The sequence below is a fragment of the Chionomys nivalis genome, chromosome 15, assembly GCF_950005125.1.
Source record: "Chionomys nivalis chromosome 15, mChiNiv1.1, whole genome shotgun sequence".
Taxonomy (NCBI): Eukaryota; Metazoa; Chordata; class Mammalia; order Rodentia; family Cricetidae; genus Chionomys; species Chionomys nivalis.
The window spans coordinates 26,636,805-26,654,669 of NC_080100.1; the positions used below are offsets into that span (position 1 = coordinate 26,636,805).

Here is a 17,865-nt window from a genome sequence, read left to right on the forward strand (position 1 = left end):
GATGCTTTCATATATGTAAATCATTATACTTTCTTCTAATTTCTTCCCACTCCCTTCCCCATCTCCTTCCCTTGCCGCGAACTGGTTCTCTCTTTGGCGTCCATAATACATACATATATTCCATCACTTGCTATTGGGACCTCCACTTATCACAGTTACCTTCTACTTTTATGACTATATGTACATAAATAAATTCAAACATATATATGTATATATTCTACATATGACAGAAAATGCAATATTTGTCCTGACTTATGTTGCTTAACAATAATTTTTAGTGTTTATCCTTTTTTCCTAAAAGTGAAGTAATTTCATTCTTTGTTTTGTTTGAACAAAATCCCATTGCATATGTATATCACATTTTCTTTTGGTCTGCTGATGGACATGTGTGCAGATTCCACATTTTGGTTACTATTGCTAATGCTTTAGTAAACATGAATGCACAGTTATCTCTGTTCTATGCTTAGAGTTCTTTTAGTATATAACCAGGAATGCTAGAGCTGGATCATATAATAGTTCCAATTGTAGTTTTGTGAAGAATTTCTGTATTATTTTCCAAGATGGCTACAACAGTGTACATGCCCACCTGAGTTTTTTTCTCTTCCTCTATATCTGTGCCATCATTTGCTGTTATTGGTTTTCTTGACAAGAGCTACTTCTCTTGGGGTGGGAAAGAATCTTAAAGCAGTTTTAACTTGTCTTCTCCCCTCTGACTAAAAGGCTGAAAAGTCATTATTGGCTATTTCTATTTCTCCTTTTGAGAACTGTCTATTCAATTCATTAGCCAGCTTACTGACTGGGTGACTTGTAGCATTAGTATTTGACTTTTGGCTGCTCTGTGGAGTCTGTAGACTGACTCCCTATCAGATGTATAATTGACAAAAAGTTTGAACTATTCTGTGAGCTGTCCCCCACAAGATCACAAGATGGTTCCTTTTTTTCCCCTGTGCTGAAGTTTTGCAATTTCACCACAGTCTACACACCATCACTTTATTTCCTATTCTTTTATATCCTTTTGTTTAAAGTCCTTGCTTTTTTCCCTACCTTAAGTGTTTGTTGAATTACTCCTCAAGAAGTTTTATGCCTTTTAGTCTTACATTAAGGACTTTGATTGGCTTCAATTTTTTATGTATTTGTTTAGGGAAAGAGATGTGGATTTATTTTCATTCTTTCACATGTGGATTTCCAGTTTAATGTGCATGGTTTGTTAAAAAAGACCTCACCCTCCCAAAATTACAGATTTAATAAACTTGTCAAAAACTGGGTGACTGTTGCTTTGAGAGCATCTTTTCTGGTTTTCCATTCTTGTCCATTGGCCTATGTGTCCGTTTTAAGCTAGCACCACATTGTTTGTGTTATTTTAGTGTTGAAGTGTAATTTGAGACCACATATTGTGATGCTTAGGAGACTTCTGGGTATTTGGGTCTCTTCTGGTTGCATATTAACTTTAGGATAGAGTCTCAGTTGAGGTTCTATTTCTGTGGATAGACTCCACTCTTTTTTTTTGTGTTATTTTAGTGTTGAAGTGTAATTTGAGACCACATATTGTGATGCTTAGGAGACTTCTGGGTATTTGGGTCTCTTCTGGTTGCATATTAACTTTAGGATAGAGTCTCAGTTGAGGTTCTATTTCTGTGGATAGACTCCACTCTTTTTTTTTTTTCAAAGCCACTCTTATAAAGGAAAGCATTTAATTGGGACTTGCTTACAGTTCAGAGGTTTAGTCCAGTGTCATCATGGTAGGAAGCATAACAGCATACAGGTAGACAGGATGCTGGAGAGTATCAGAGAATTCTACATCTGGACCAGCAGGCAGCAAGAAGAGAGAGTGGCACTGGACCTGGCCTGAGCATTTGAAACCTCAAAGTCCACTCCTGGTGACACACTTCCTTCAACAAGGCCACACCTCCTCCAAAAAAGTCATACTTTCTATTAGCACTACGCCCTATGAACCTGTGGGGGTCATTTCCATTTAAACCAGTACAGATGGATTTTCTATTTCTATGAAAAATTACATTAAATTTTTAGTGGGAATTCTATTATATATGTGGATCACTTCCCACAATATAGGCATTTTTACAAGATGAGTTCTGCTATTTCATGATCACGTCATGTCTTTCCATTTTCAATATCTTCTACAGTTTCTTCTGCGTCTTAAGGTTTTCATTGTAGAAGTGATTTACACCATTGATTACATTTATTTTTAAAAATATTTTGTCTTCTGAAATGGTAGTAAATGGGATGTTTTTTCTTGACTTATTTCTGGACAAGTTTGTTATTGGTGCATAGAAAAGCTACTGAGCTTTATATGCTGATTTTGTGTGCTGATACTTTGTTGATACTGCTTATCAGACACAAGAGTTTCCTGATGGCGTTTTAGGGTCTTTAAAGTATCAGTTCATTCGGTTTACAAATAGGGACAGTTTGGCTTCTGTTCCTATTTGCATCTCTTTTCTTTCCCTGCCTTGCCTTACAGCCCTAACCGTGTACTATAATGGGAGCTGAGTGAACAGCCCTGTCTTGTTCTTGATTTTAGGGGGAACAGCTTCAGGTTTTTCTCACTTATAATGCTGACTTTGACTTTGTCAAGAATGACCTTCATGATATTGGAATGTATCATTTCAATTCCTAGTTTTATTAAGATGTTTATCATAAAGGAAGATTGAACTTTATCACAGTTTTTATCTATTGAGACAATCGCGACTTTTGTCCCTGAGTTCAACGATATGTTGCATTGTACATTTTTATGTATGCTGAGCCATCCTCACTTCTCTGAAATGAAATAAAGTTAGTTATAGTATGTAATTTTCTTAAAAATGTAGTCTTGAATTCTATTTGCTAGTACTTTATCAATATTTTTACATGTTCAAATTCTTCATTTCTTCCCCTCATCCTTTCAAGCACTGTGATTACCACACAGAGTAACATATCAGACTTTATTTTTACTTAGAAGACTACGTTTCTATCTTTGATTTTTTTGTGTGTGTCTATAGTGATTATTTTCAGTATAATGCCCTAGCCACATTTCCCACAAGTTTTATGTTTTTCTTCACATATAATATATTATATTTTAGCAGAATTTTTTACTCTGAAAATACACTGGTATTTATTCCAATCATCTTTATCTACCATTTTATTTTATTTTTATACTCTTTCCTCAATGGATAACTAAAAATTAATGTATCACAAGAATATTTTATCATTTTTTAAAATCCTCATTGTTACTTATTAGATTTGAGGGCAAAAGAATTCATAGTGTGTTGAAATCATTGGCAAACCTGATTCTAGGTTGTCTTTCTCTAGCTCTGCTTTTAGCTCCTTTTTTCATTCCTGATTCATTCTCTTCTGCAATTACATTGGCTATAAGAAATGGCATGACTGATTGGTCAATATTTTTGTAACAAGGCACTGAAGTCATCCCTAAGTTACAATGAGCCTTGTCAGACAGATTGTCGTTGAAATGAAGGCAATTATCAACGATGGTGAGGCTGTACCTCGGAGACTGTCTCACAGGAACAAGATTGCTTCATTTAAGTGGTGGCAGTGCTAACAATTTCCTTAGAACCTTTTACAGGACCGGAGCTGAGATAATGATCTACCTTGGTCTGACCAAGATTATCTGCTGTGTCATATACTGGTCATTGTCTTTGATTCCCTGTACAGTAACATCTAACATTCTGTGAGTCCTTGGAAGACAGACCTGACATCACCGAGTTCAACTCTCTCTGTTCTTCCCAACACGGATACATTTCCCTGGAAGTCTGGACATGCGAGGAACATGTTAAACATCAAGATTTTGTCACCCAGTCCTAAAAATGGACTTATTGGTCAACTCTGTCTTTAAAGGATTCTTTGGGTTGTTGTCTGCTGACTAAGGTGTGGGACTCACTGCCTTTCTCCTAGAATATGCAGATATCTATATTTTTAACCCCCTAAAACCTATTCTTATCACACACACACACACACACACATACACACACACACACACACACACACACGAGTATGAGCCAAAGGCCCTGTGATGGTCTGAATGTAGAATGTCCCTCCACAGAATGCTCTGTCTCAGATAATAATATTCTTTTGGGAGGTGCTGGAAACTTTAAACTCAGGGGTTAGGGCATATCTTGTGCATGGATTACTCTGCTTCCTCTTTCTTGTGTGTCATGGAGAGAAACTTCAACATCTACTCCTGCTACCATAATAGTCTACCAAGTACACGGGGGCCAAGGAACCGTGGAGAGAACTCTCTCAAACTATGAGCCAGACTAAAACATCACTCCCTTAGGTGATCTCCCTGCGTGGCAGTTTGTTCACATCAATGCAAAATTCTCTCAGATCCCGACAGCAGGAGGGTCTGCAACATAAGGGAGAAGCAAATGTGGAAATCATCAGGGAGACATCCCACACCTGCCTTCAGCTAAGAATCACTTGTAAGTCTCATAAGCCTACAGGTTTGCAGAATCCTTTTGTGGCCTACTTTAATCACCATTCCTGGAAATCCACTTTGCAAAGCCGAACTTTGAATTCAATCCCTCAGTGATTCTCAGGGGGTCACCTCGAGCACGTCCAGTAAAGTGACTTTGATAACATGTATGACATATGTATGACAATATGTAGGACATTGCTTGTGAGAGAAACAAAGACAATGCTCTGGGGGAAGAAATGATCAGAAGAGTTGCAACTCAGTTTGGTGGCTCTGAGGTTGGCCTCACATTCTTGACATGGAATAGAATCAGGAAGGTTAGGGTGCCTGGGATGAATGCAGAGGCAGAAATGGTGCAAAGTGAGGTGGATTGAATAACTTGATAAATGACACATTTTATTCACCTTAAAAATGAATATGTGGTTGCAGGGGAAGGCTGCGTGTTCGTTTTCCGGTCGCCCAGCCCCGAAATAATCACACAGAAAATATTATACAACACTGGTTGATCTATTTGCTTATGCTTATTTCTAGCTAACTCCTACATTTTAAATTAGTCCATTTTTATTATTTTATATTTTACCATAAGGCTCATGGTAACCAGGTGTCTGTCTCCTTCAGCGCTGGCTACATGGTGTCTCCCCGACTCTGCCTTCTTTTCTACTCTATCTGCTTAGAACTTCCACCTTGCTCTATTCTGCTAAGCCATGAGCCAAAACAGCTTTATTCATTAACCAATAAAAAAAAAAAACATAGACAGAAGGACTTCCCACACCATATGGTGCTTACTATTTAATATCACAGGTGACACATGAGAGGTTAAGATTATTGCAACAGGGAAGTGATAAGCCAGTTGCCCTTCCTTGATTTGGGGTAATTACTTACATTCAAAGAAGGCTGAGATCACCATGGATACAAGAGTTCTGGGAAGGCATTTGGAAAGTCAGAGGACACACACTACCTAGAGCCTCAGGAAGGAAGCAATGTTTGGCCTTATTCCATAAAATACCGTCTCTGTTCATATGTGCTCACCTCTCTAACATGCTAGCTCTTATTTATTGATTTTGGTTTGGCAGTCCTGCGACAGGTATTACCTGAGAACATTGGTTATAGAGAAGCAGGATTTGAGCCATGATGTCTTGATCAAGCCTGGCTAGAAGCTGCTGCTTGGGGGCATGGAGAGCCACAGAGCCATAGATCAAGATGAGGTCTGTCTTGGTCAGGCTCTTTTTTCCAGAAAATATACCCTGAAAGACACGAAGGGGGAGGGAGATACAAATCGTGTGAAGGGATTTGCTTTCTTTCATATTTTCTCTTAATCCTGTGGACCACCACAAGAGTTAAACAACTGCATTGGGATAATTCTGAAACTGATATGTTCTTGCTTGTACAAATGCACACAAACAGGACTGTGTGGGGCTGTGAGGCTTCTGTGTAACCATCCCTTCTTCAGGAAAGTAGGGTATACATCACCGAAACTGTGGTGGGACAAATGCAGGTACACTTAGTTTTTTCCAGTTAGGGCTAGTGCCAGCCAAAATGGAGTGGTCTTCTTATATAGCTGACCATCCTGCAGTGCCAACGCTCAGAATTGAGGAAAGTGGTAAGAATAGTATGGGATAGAGATGGTTACCAAAGAAGTAAGTATTGTTTGCCTCTGAGGTAACTACGAGCTTCAGAGACAATTATTCCTTTACCTTACATCGATTGATAAAAAACTTCTCCTTCTCTTGGAATGTTTTCAGAACTTTTAGAACAATATCCAAGTGGTTTTCAGAGCAGTATCCTAAAATAGATGTGGTTCCCTAAAATCGGAAGGAACAGATTGTGAGTGTAAGCATTCATTTGATCAATTCTTATTGAGTATCTACTGCTGTGTGACAGACACGTTTCCGGTCATTGGGAGACACAGGGTTCAACAGGGTACCCTGAAATTCCTATTCCCGTGGAGTGCACAGCCAGTTCGGGCTGCTGGCAGGCAACAGGGAACTGAGCAATACAGCATGCCAGGGCATGACAAGTGCTACAGAGATCAAGAAAGAGAGAAGGCAGTGGCTGATGAAGACTGGGAGAAATCTGCTATGTAAGTACGGTTGTTAAGGACTCATGCGCAAACGCAGTAAAGTTAAATACAGGCAGGGCCCTGACTGCAGGGAAATCATGAGCTAGTGGGATTCCTACAAGGGAGAGTTCCAAACACAGAGTAAGTGCAAATGCCTGACGTCACTGTAGAGAGCTGAGGGCCAATCACAGAGGACAGGGCACCCTGAGGTCTACAGTTGATCCCCGAGAGATGGGGGGCACGACTAATGTTTGTGCTTTTTAATTTTTTTTTTAAGTTTAGCTTTTATTCCCAATCAACAAATAAACAGTACATAGATTTAAATGGTACAGTGTGAAACTCTGATATCTGTGTACACTGTGGGATAGTCAAATGAAGCTGAATGTCATACTTGTCCTAAATACCTATAGTTGTGCATGCACACTCGTGCGTGTGTGTATGTGTGTGTAGGGGGTATGTGTGTGTGTATAGGGGGCTGAGGGTGACAGCTACACCCCATTATTTTTAGACATTTTGAAATGCCTAAAATACAACATAACCAGTGATGTTTACTGATAATTTTGAAGAATCACTACACTCTTGAAACGGCCTCATATGTGAGGTGACTTAATTCTTCAGGGCTGGTTGTTCAGACCTGGTTGTTTCATATTCTAATGGTACAGTCACTGCCCACATTCTCCTTCCCACCTTGCTTTCCCAATATGGACATCACCATAAATTCTTCCTTATGATTCGTACAAGAATCTTGTCGTGGCTCACGGATGGCAGTTTGTTTGCATACACTTCATTTGCATACACAACCCTACTGGGGCACTGTTTTTAATTCTGACATCCAAGCCCCACCCTGACAGTGGAGGGCACTTGGTACACTCCTATCAAATAGCTTGTTACCCAGGAGCCTCAGTTTCAAACCCTAAGATAAGAATTTGTTTGAGTCTTGTAGACTTTTTGTATGCTTGTCTCGTAACACTCTGTGGTTTTTCTTTTCCAATTCATCTGTCATTTCAGCCAAAACCCAGTCCCTGAACAAACGGACTCTCAATTTATCCAGTGCTTGGGCTGCTGGAGAACCATGTGAGAAAGCCAGGGCAGTTCAACCTTGTTGAGGCCCTCAAATTCATAGTGTTGTCACAAGGCTTTTCTTCACTTTTCGTCTTCCATTTCCTTCAGGTTGCATTTTAATCTCAAGCTTCCCTCCCATCTGAAAATGTTGAGTGGAGTCCCTGCTCAACTGGGAACTTCATGTTATGCTCCAGGCTTCCCAGTTACACGTCACTGAGGCCGACAGACAGTCTGGTGTTCCTTGATTGATAATCACGCTCGTGAGATGCAGAGACAGGAAGGTGTGGTCTCGCTTACCATGCCACGTGTCAGCACCTAACTCACTTAGGTGGCACTCCTAAGTGACTGGAATGTATGGGCCACTCCCTGACTTCAGTGGAAGGAAGCCAGCTGTCTGAGAAGCTCCGAGGAAGGTCATATTTGTCACAGCTTGGGTGAGACTCTTAATGGATGTTTACGTCGGGCACAAAGTTACTTTGCTTCCTAGTGTATAGCAGGATGAAAAGGGACAGTCTGATAGGGAAGTCGTGTTAGAAATGTCACCCAGAGAGATTGATGGTAACAAACACTGATAAGGGGAGACCGTGGTATAGAAGCAGCTTCACACACTCAATGAAGTTTAGTGGTTTCTCCCCTTTACTGTGAGAGAAAGAAACATAAATGTCTTAGAATTTCTGGGGAGAGATGTAACAAGATATGCTGTAAGACATTTTTCTACCAGCAATATCTATTAACGGGGGAAGCCTTTCCATTATTTTAAATATAAACTTTTTTTCTTCACAGTAGCCCATGCTCTGCCAACCAGGCTAAGCAGGGAGGAAATGAGATCGCTTCCCTGTATCTCTTGGGTTCATGATCATATGCTTTCTAGAAGACCATTAAGGTCACTCTCAGCTTGAGAATTCAATCATCTTGATGGTCATCATCATACTCCAAGAAATCACTGCTAAGACATCAGACACATCATGGCGGTGTTAAGCAAGAATGTTTGAAATTCATCTTTCAGTAATTTTACAAATTTGGAAGAAAAAATGAGATACTGACATTTAAACAGGGAAACATTATTTTCCTGAAAAATAATTCTTTTGGATTTTTTAAAATGTACTAATGAATAACTATGGTTAACAAGACAGGGTTGTTCCCGGTTCTGTGGTGGGGAATGGTAGCTATCACCAGAAAAGGGGACTGACAAGGGGGTCTCACCTGTCTCTGGTCCCCCAGTTGGCTGGGAGAAACCAAGAACTCGTTGATCTGTGAGCTCACAAAGTCCCTGTCTTGGCATGATGCTAATGTAGTTCCCAAGGCTTTCCAAAGAAATTTCTGGAAAACAAAAGATGAGCTGTAGGATTTTAAAAGTTTGGAAAAAAAAGATGAATGGAAAGGGGGAGGAAGTAGTCATCAGAATAAAAATCCACTTGTTCTTGACTTCTAATTGTCTGATGGCTGTGTACCTCACACATACTCTCTTTTTGAGAGTGTTTCCTTTAGGTCTTATCTGAATGCTGTCATAAAGTGTTCCTGCCATTGTTTTCATTCTCTATCATAATGTCTTTTTGAAAATTTATACAAGTATACAATGCATCTTGTTCATATCCATTCCCTATTTCCTCCTTCCAGCTCCCTTTAGCTCTTTCCAACACATCTCCTACCTTCTTCTCAACCCATTTCATCCTCTGCTATCTATATGAACTTGAGTATGGGGTCATTCCCTGTGGCAGGGCAACCTAGCAATGGTTCTCCCCAACTCTAAGCAATGAAAAGTGCACCCCTCTCCTTTCCTCCACAAATATCTGACAGTAGCTCTCCAGCTAGGGGTGGGATTTTGGGATACTTCCATCTTTCAGGCTGGAATGTTTAAGTCTCTTTTGTACCTATGGCCAAGGAAGACCTCGTGTATTGTTAACTTATGAGGTCATGTTAGCTAGCCAGTTAGAAATAAAAGACTACTTGGAATAGAAACAATTGGTCCTAACTAAGACCATGATGTATGAATGAAACTCTGGTACATACTGAGAGCCTCCTTGAGAAGATTGAAAGCTCAACTTAAGCTAGTCCATTCCCAAGACAGTTGTCAAAGTTCAACACTATGGGATAAATGGACAGCTGTTATTTCAAACTATTAGACGTAACTTGTTATGCAGCAAAAATTAACAGGTACACATTTAATTAACTTATTTTCAGTGTAAGGCTTAAGAGAGATTTTACCACTTAAATTTCTCTGCCTCTCCATGATTGGTAGCTCATCCCTGTTATTGGGCACTCAGGATCCTGAGGAGGATTTCCATGAAGTTCTGGGTTAGCCTGAGCTACTGAGTAAAACCCTGTTTAAAATAAAACAACTCCTCAAAATTGGTCTGCCTCTTTAAAAGGAATCATGTTGGAGTTTGGAGACTGCTGGATGAATGGTATGACTTCAGGTGCACAGGGACTGTTTGTGTGATGAGGATGAGGCACTGCTCACATAGTCTTAACGTGCATCTGCAGGCTTTGGAGGCCAGTCTGGAGAATTGGTACTTTGAACCACATCAGAGTCAGTCAGGGAGAATTTTGAGAAGTATATAGAATAACTGAAGTTAATAATGAATAAAAATCACTTGGTATTAGGAATTGTAAAACTTAAATGTTTTTTCTTAAATATTAAACTTTATGAATGACCTTATCCTAATAATGACCATGACCAATACTGCTTTTATACCCAGCACACATATACCACTTGCACCGACCTGCTTCTGCAAATGCTGAAACCCTTGAAATAAATCAAACCATGAATGTTCTGGGGATTTGGAGATTTAAACAGTTGCCCCCAGGCTACATTAGGAGTACATAGTAGACCCTGGATTCAAATCCCATTTAGAATGGAACTTTGCAGGGTGGAGGGTTATGGACACGACACAAAGAAACTCAAGAACTACATTTTGAACAACCTCTTGCCTCTAACCTTGCTGAATTTTGGTATTGCTTCCGACTTCCCATTTTGTAGCAGTGGCATAATGGAAACCAAACTACAAACTGGTATTTAACCAGTGTCCGCTCTCTCTCCTCTGGAGGAGATTCCTGGCTTACTGCACAAACCTATTGCACGCCAATATTCCTTAGAGATTCCTGGCTTATTGCACAAACCTATTGCACGCCAATATTCCTTAAAGATGGGTGAACATGGTGAGCTACATGTGAGGTCAAGAGAAGGAGAAAGTACTCAACACTCAGGAAGCTCCTTTCTCTAATAATTTTCTTCTCCCATTGGATATACTGAAGAAAAGCCATTTGGGGTTATAAGGTGGGTGCCAAAGTCCCCTTGTTGAAAAACCAACCTTCTCTATGGAGCAGTTGGAGTAATTGCCCATTTGCTGGCTGAAGTCCTGACACAGTTGACTGGTCCAGGCAATGTCATCAATTTTCCATAAAGATTCCTTGAGCAACTGTTGCAGGAAGTGGAAGTTAAGTATGAGTTTGACTGTTTAGTGGGCCTTCCTGGTACTTTTTTTTTTTTTACTTTCTAAAGTATATATATATATAACTGGGATCATTCTTTTCTCATTAAGTAACTTGTTATTTTGGGACATTTCCGTTCATTTGTTTTTAAAACTACAGTCTGATATGTTTTGAATTCCTGTTAAGACTGAAATATACATATGTAGAAATCACCTTATGCGAGCACCTTCCTCTCTTTTCTTAAAACTCACACAAAGATTAAAATAGAATAAATCAGAAACACAAATTGCGGTTAAAATTTTTTCAAGTTTTGATAGATTTGGAAAAACCCCACTAGTCAATGTTTCTGTGGCTTATTGCCTACAAAATATGAGAGTGAGCTGTCAAATAGGGGATGGAATATGGATTATCTTCAAGGCCCAAACAAAGACACAGGTGTATTTCTGCTAACTGGCCCTTTCTGAGTAGATCTTCTGAACTTACCAGCTGTTCCCACACAGACTCTTGAATTCTTGTATTGCTTCATGCAACGATGTGTTCAAAAGAATCTTTATCTTATTGGAGGGCAAAGATCTGTTAGGATGTCTAAAACATACTATTTCTTATATTTTCCTCCTCTTTAAGCTTAGAAAAGAACACTTAATGTCAAAGGCCCATGAAAAGATTTAAAAACCATAGCTCAGCTAGTGGGCTGAAAAGAAATGAAACCGTCTCGGAAGTCTGAGGGAAGAACAGATGCTACATGGCTTTGAAAAAAGATGAGCTGCACACTCAAGACGGGAAGAAGGAAGCGAACTGTTCTGGAGGCTTCCTGTTAGAAGAAAGAAATTCCCCATTGCAAACAACTTTTTTAAAAAGAGTAGCTGGTGAAAACAGGGTGAGGATTTTAAGACAGGAAGGAGGGCGTAAGAGAAGCAGGGAACTGGGAACCAAGGACCAGCTGAGCAGGGCCATCACCTTCAGATCTTCCAGTGCATTTGTATCAAAAAACAAAAACAAAAAACAAGTCTTTGAAACACAGCGGTTCTTGGGTACCACTCCTAGAAATGGTGATTTTGGAAGAAGCATTGAACAAAGGCAGAGGAGGTACCGTGGGGAGACCGCTGAATTTTTGAAACATTTTTGTTTATTTACTTATAGGTGGATGTGTGGAGGTATGAGGACGATTTGTGGGAGTTGTTTTCTTCTTCCACTGTGGAGGAAGGGAAATGGAACTTGGGTTGTCAGTCTTGGGGCAAACACCCTTATCTGCTGGGCCATTCTGCTAGCCTGAAAACTGCCATTTTAAAGAAGCCACAGGAAATTTCTATTTGGACAGATTACAGTGGGAAACCTGCCATACCAAAAGTTTCTTGTCCGAAGACTCCTCCGTCTAAGGCTGTGGGTTCCTTAGACGAAAATGTCCTATCCACTCCTGCCTGCAGCTTGACATCCCCCACAGTACTTTTAGTTATAAAAGTTCAGGGAGTTTCCTGACTACAGGGGAGATTGTTTTCTGGAGAAAGGACACAGCACAGGCTGTTTGGGTTTTAGAAACCCGGTGTAATTATTCAGCCACAGATAAGGCTGCACTTCTGGGTTCTAAAGGCAGGCACGTGCGGACAGGGCCTCAGGCACAAAAGGCCCCGTGTGACCCATGGTTACATCCACGTATGATTCAGCTAAACCCTTGCGTGCATGCGTGACTTGCCAATTATTTGCATCATCAGGGTGACGTAGTCACACCAACCCCCTGTGTGCAGGTGCTAGGCAGCTTTTTTTTTTTTTTTTGGTTTTTCGAGACAGGGTTTCTCTGTGGTTTTGGAGCCTATCCTGGAACTAGCTCTTGTAGACCAGGCTGGTCTCGAACTCACAGAGGTCCGCCTGCCTCTGCCTCCCGAGTGCTGGGATTAAAGGCGTGCGCCACCACCGCCCGGCACTAGGCAGCTTTTAAAAGTTGGACGCACCATCTCCCACTCTCTCTGCACACCGATCCCCAGGCCTGTATGCACACCCCTCTAATTGTTGCGTGTTCCGTGTTTCCTTCTCGCTCGCGCCAGGTAATTTCTCCCCAGGCTGGGTGAGGATGAGGAGAAGCAGTTAGAGAAGAAAGAGTTCCCCTTTGGAGCATAGATCTGGGATTCACATAAATCTCTGTTTCATGAATGACAAAGGGGATAAAAATTTTGAACAATCGAGATTTAAGAGAGAGAAAACTAGTTAAGGAAAATAGTGAAAATCCCCTTTAACTCAGTCAAACTGAAGAACTAACATTATTGTTCCTGTTATGACTTAAAGATTTATAAGATTGTTTGAACATGATAGTCATTTTCCCAAGCCAAGCTGCTCCCTCCTCTTTGGAATGCATTTTTTCCTATTAATTTAGTTAATAAGAGGGATACCGAGCTGATTTCACCCTCCATCAACAGCTCTTGAGGATCCACGCTCACCTGTTGCTCAATAGCATCCTTACCTGCAGCAGCATGGCTTCCCATAGTGCAGTGCTGGAACTATTTCCTAGAAATGAAAACAGATGTAATAATTTCAAACACGTAGAGATCCGTTCTCCCTGATTCAACATCTTGTGGATGAGACGGTTCCACCTCAGGGGCTCTCTTTGTTCAGGATGAGTGTTTTGAAATGGAATCTACTATGCTGGCAACTTTAAATTTCTTGTCAAATACACAGAGTGTCTCTAATCTATGATAAAATATAGTTATTTTTGCTAATTTCAGAATTAATGACTGAAATGACCAAATTCCATAATGTATATTTTAACATTTTCATATGAGCAATGCTTTTTTTCAGATTTTTTTTTGTTTTGGAAAGCTTGGTGTGTGTGTGTGTGTGTATCTGTGTATGTGTGTACATGCACACATGTTACCATACACATACAGAGGTCAAAGGACAACTTTTTGGGAATTGTTTCTCTTCTACCATGCAGGTTCCAGAGACCTAACTTAGGCTGTCAAGCTTGGTGGCAAGTGTCTTTACCCAGAAAGACAACACTCAGGCTCTATTTTTACTTTTTTATGGAGTTCAGGCTAGCCTCAAACTTCAGTATGCAGCAGAGAATGACCTTAAGCAAGGTCATTCTGATTACTTCGGAAATACTAGAATTAGAGGGATGCATCAGCAAGTAGCGGCTTTTTAGATAATAGCAAAGAAAAAATGTTCCTATATAAGGGCAAAGGTCAGGGCAAAAAGAAAAGATCCTATAAAGCTCCTTCTGCTCTTCTCACCACTACTATTTGAGAACTAGAGAGTAAAGAGTTAAGTAAAGCAAAACAAAGCAGAACTGACCGCCTTACCTGGCAAGCTCTTTGTCTTAATTGCCTAAACTGGGCAGGTTTGCCTTCTGGATTTACAGGTAAGCAAGCGGTGCATCATTTCTCTGTGGTCTTGCCTCCTAGCATAAAGATCCCGCCATACTCCCTCATACCTTCGAGAGACTTCAGGAGCTCAGGCAAGCGTGTTTTCCACAGGTCTACCAGCTTCGGATGGATTATCTCCGGCACCAACTTCAGAAGTCCTATTGCGCTGGCCCCACATAATTTCCCTAAGCTGGCCAGCATAGCGATTACCTGAAGGCAGAGGAGGGACCGTTACCAGGTGACAATGTAGCAGGCCTACCTACCTTTGCCTTATCGCTCTGCTTTCCTTTCGTTCGACATTGGATGCACTTCTAATAAACAACCCAAGTCTCTTCACACTTATTCAAGGGCAAAGTTAATATTTAGACAATTCTTTCATTTTTTTTGCCCCGAGGATAAAGGTTAAACAAATATGGAAACAAGGGACAGAAAAACTAATGGAAAGAATCAACACTTGGATATCCTTATTAATTAAATAAGGAAACATAGAATATTGTCTGCCTACATGATACATAGGTGCCCTGATAGGGAGAAGAGGAATGAATATGCATGGTAGATATGAGATTTGATTGACAGTACTTATGGATGAGGTTCAGTACACGTTTGTTTTAATTTTAATTCTGGGGGCTTATCTTGGATCGGAACTTGCGTCCTGAGCTTATTTTTAAGTAATTAAGTTTTAATAAGAGGTTCCGAGTGAGAAGGTAATCTCATCAGTAATAAATGTTCACGAATGCCACAGGCATAGCAGATCATCCATCATCCCATTTTAGTGTTTCTTTTAGAGTTCTTAGGCAATTCTTCTCAGAATTTTACTTTAACTGGAACTGCCCATGTTATAAGCTTCAATTCATCCCACATTCTGGTTCTTTGTAACTCACCAGAAGTCGGGCCAGTAGCTGCTGCGGTGAAGGGAGTTTCACTAGAAAAAGAAAGCAATTTTCATCATCACCGTAGGGGGCCAGGAAAATTCGCATTGGGGCTGGGTGTGAGCTCAAAGTGTGGTTGGTGGCCGTTCTGAAATGAGTCTCCCAGAATGGAAATGTTTTGCTTTATTGATGGGTCTACGAACCAGCTCCTGTAGAGATGACAAGTGCAGTGGACTCCTGGATATCACGTTTCTTCTTCTCTTCTGCCATAACCAGAATTCGGATGATGTTAAACAGGGAGTCTAGCGTTCCCGTGTATTCTTCGGGAACCACAAAAGTCAGGATTCGTGGCCACAACACCTGTAGAAATCATGGGAAGGGTTACTTCTTGTCTTCCTCAACTTCCTAATAATCACTTATGTTTCCCCCTCTGCTTTAGACATTTGTCTCTTGTGTGTTATTTCAGCCTTCAGGTGAAGTCAAAGAGAAATCAAGAAATAAAATATCTACCCATTCATGTTTGAGTGCTAGTTGTAGTGAGTGTTTCTTGACTTTGGAGCAGGAAAATTCTTCATTGTGGGTGATAGGTGCAGGCACTATGGGTAGTCCTAACTCTGGGTTTCCTTGACAATGCCAGGGTTCTTCTTGTCATCGTGACAACTGAAATGACCGCACATATTCCCCCACACTCCAACGCTGAAGTCAGAGTTCCCCAAGTGAGAACGCGGTTAAGGGGACAGTTGGGCTGCTATTATTCCTAGTGCTCTGCCGCTCCTCGGTCACTTTCCCGAGTTCTCACTCTTTTCGGTATTCTGTCTTTGATTAACAGTTTTATTAGTTCACCAACTGCAAGGCAAGATTCTGTAAACTTTAGGCTCCTTTCAAAGTTCTGGGATTTTTTCCCCCTGTTTTACAGACTCCTCCATCAGAAGGTTTCAAACTTTAGTGTGCACCAGAAATACGGGCACTTTTTCAACTGCAGTCTCTGATATACTCATTTATTAGGTTTGGGTTGTGGCTTCAAAATGTGGTTTTTAAAACAACTATTCCAAATAATTTAAGAGCTACACACTAGCCTAGATGAAGCCTCAGATCCACTACAATTGGAGGACAAGGAGGTTCTATTGATTATCTTCTGGTTCTGCCAAGGATTTTGAGTCATTAAAATCTATTCTCAGACTCTTTTGCTCAAGAAAAATAGTTTCTCATGAGCCTCTCTTTGAAGATCAGATTAACTTGAACTCCAACGAGCTCTGAGCCTGGGTACATTAAAACTACTCTGTCTGCTTAGCATAATTCTAGGGTAGGTTAGGATAAGAATAGAAGAAGTATGTCAGAGTTCTTATGAACTTCAATGTGCTATCTACATGTAAGTAACTCGTATCTGTTGCCTAGTTAGAAAGTGTATCTGGTTTTGAGGAACCTCACTCTGCTGTGTGCTGGGGATCAAACTGCAATTCTAAAAAACAGAATATCAAACAAGCTAAGAGCACACCTTGTGCAAACTCAAGTTTTTACTCAGAAGCCATCCATGTCCCTAAACAGGTGATCACAGTAACTTAAGGGGTAACAGAAGTCACTTACCTGGGGCATCCCAATCACCAATGGGTCCAGAGATTTTAAGACCTCAAGGCTTGTCTCCTGAACAGATTTCTCCTCCTTTTCCTCCTCTTGGGAGTTAGATTTCATTGGTTTCTCCTTTAAGAAAGGTCAAACAATTTCCTTTAAATTTGGTGAATTTTCAAACTCTGCGGCAGAAGATTCAACCAAGGGGCTCATGGGATACAGTGATCAAGTACCCACCTGCAAGGGCACCTTGGACAAATGAATGAAAGATACATGATTGGTTAAAACATGAAAGCGAAGTAAAAATGGCAATTCTACCAAAAGCAATCTATAGATTCAACGCAATCCCCATCAAAATCCCATCAAAATTCTTCACAGATCTGGAGAAGACAATAATCAACTTTATATGGAAAAACAAAAAACCCAGGATAGCCAAAACAATCTTATACAATAAAGGATTGTCTGGAGGCATTACCATCCCTGACTTCAAACTCTATTACAGAGCTACAGTACTGAAAACGGCTTGGTACTGGCATAAAAACAGAGAAGTCGACCAATGGAATAGAATAGAAGACCCTGACTTTAGCCCACAAACCTATGAACACCTGATTTTCGATAAAGGAGCTAAAAGTATACAATGGAAAAAAGAGAGCATCTTCAACAAATTGTGCTGGCAAAACTGGAAGTCAATCTGTAGAAGAATGAAAATAGATCCATATATATCACCATGCACAAAACTCAAGTCCAAATGGATTAAAGACCTTAATATCAGTCCAAACACACTGAATCTGATAGAAGAGAAAGTGGGAAGTACTCTACAACATATGGGCACAGGAGAACACTTCCTACGTACAACCCCAGCAGCACAAACACTAAGGACATCATTGAATAAATGGGACCTCCTGAGACTGAAAAGCTTCTGTAAAGCAAAGGACACTGACACTAAGACAGAAAGGCAACCCACTGACTGGGAGAAGATCTTCACCAACCCCGCAACTGACAAAGGTCTGATATCCAAAATATACAAAGAACTCAAGAAATTAGACCGTAAAAGGTTAATCAATCCAATTATAAAATGGGGCACTGAGCTAAACAGAGACT

General features: G+C 40.4%; 1 protein-coding gene across 1 annotated transcript in view; it reads right to left on the reverse strand.

Moving 5' to 3' along the window:
• Positions 1-17,865, reverse strand: part of Mroh2b (maestro heat like repeat family member 2B) — a 59,284-nt gene that overhangs the window by 24,737 nt on the left and 16,682 nt on the right. The window contains exons 13-21 of the mRNA XM_057790001.1: positions 16,783-16,896; positions 15,402-15,558; positions 15,211-15,251; positions 14,398-14,539; positions 13,429-13,472; positions 10,856-10,963; positions 8,748-8,864; positions 6,118-6,225; positions 5,515-5,667 (exon numbers count right to left, since the gene is read on the reverse strand). Of these exons, the coding sequence (XP_057645984.1) occupies positions 5,515-5,667; positions 6,118-6,225; positions 8,748-8,864; positions 10,856-10,963; positions 13,429-13,472; positions 14,398-14,539; positions 15,211-15,251; positions 15,402-15,558; positions 16,783-16,896 (984 nt within the window). The remainder of the gene's footprint in view (positions 1-5,514; positions 5,668-6,117; positions 6,226-8,747; positions 8,865-10,855; positions 10,964-13,428; positions 13,473-14,397; positions 14,540-15,210; positions 15,252-15,401; positions 15,559-16,782; positions 16,897-17,865) is intronic.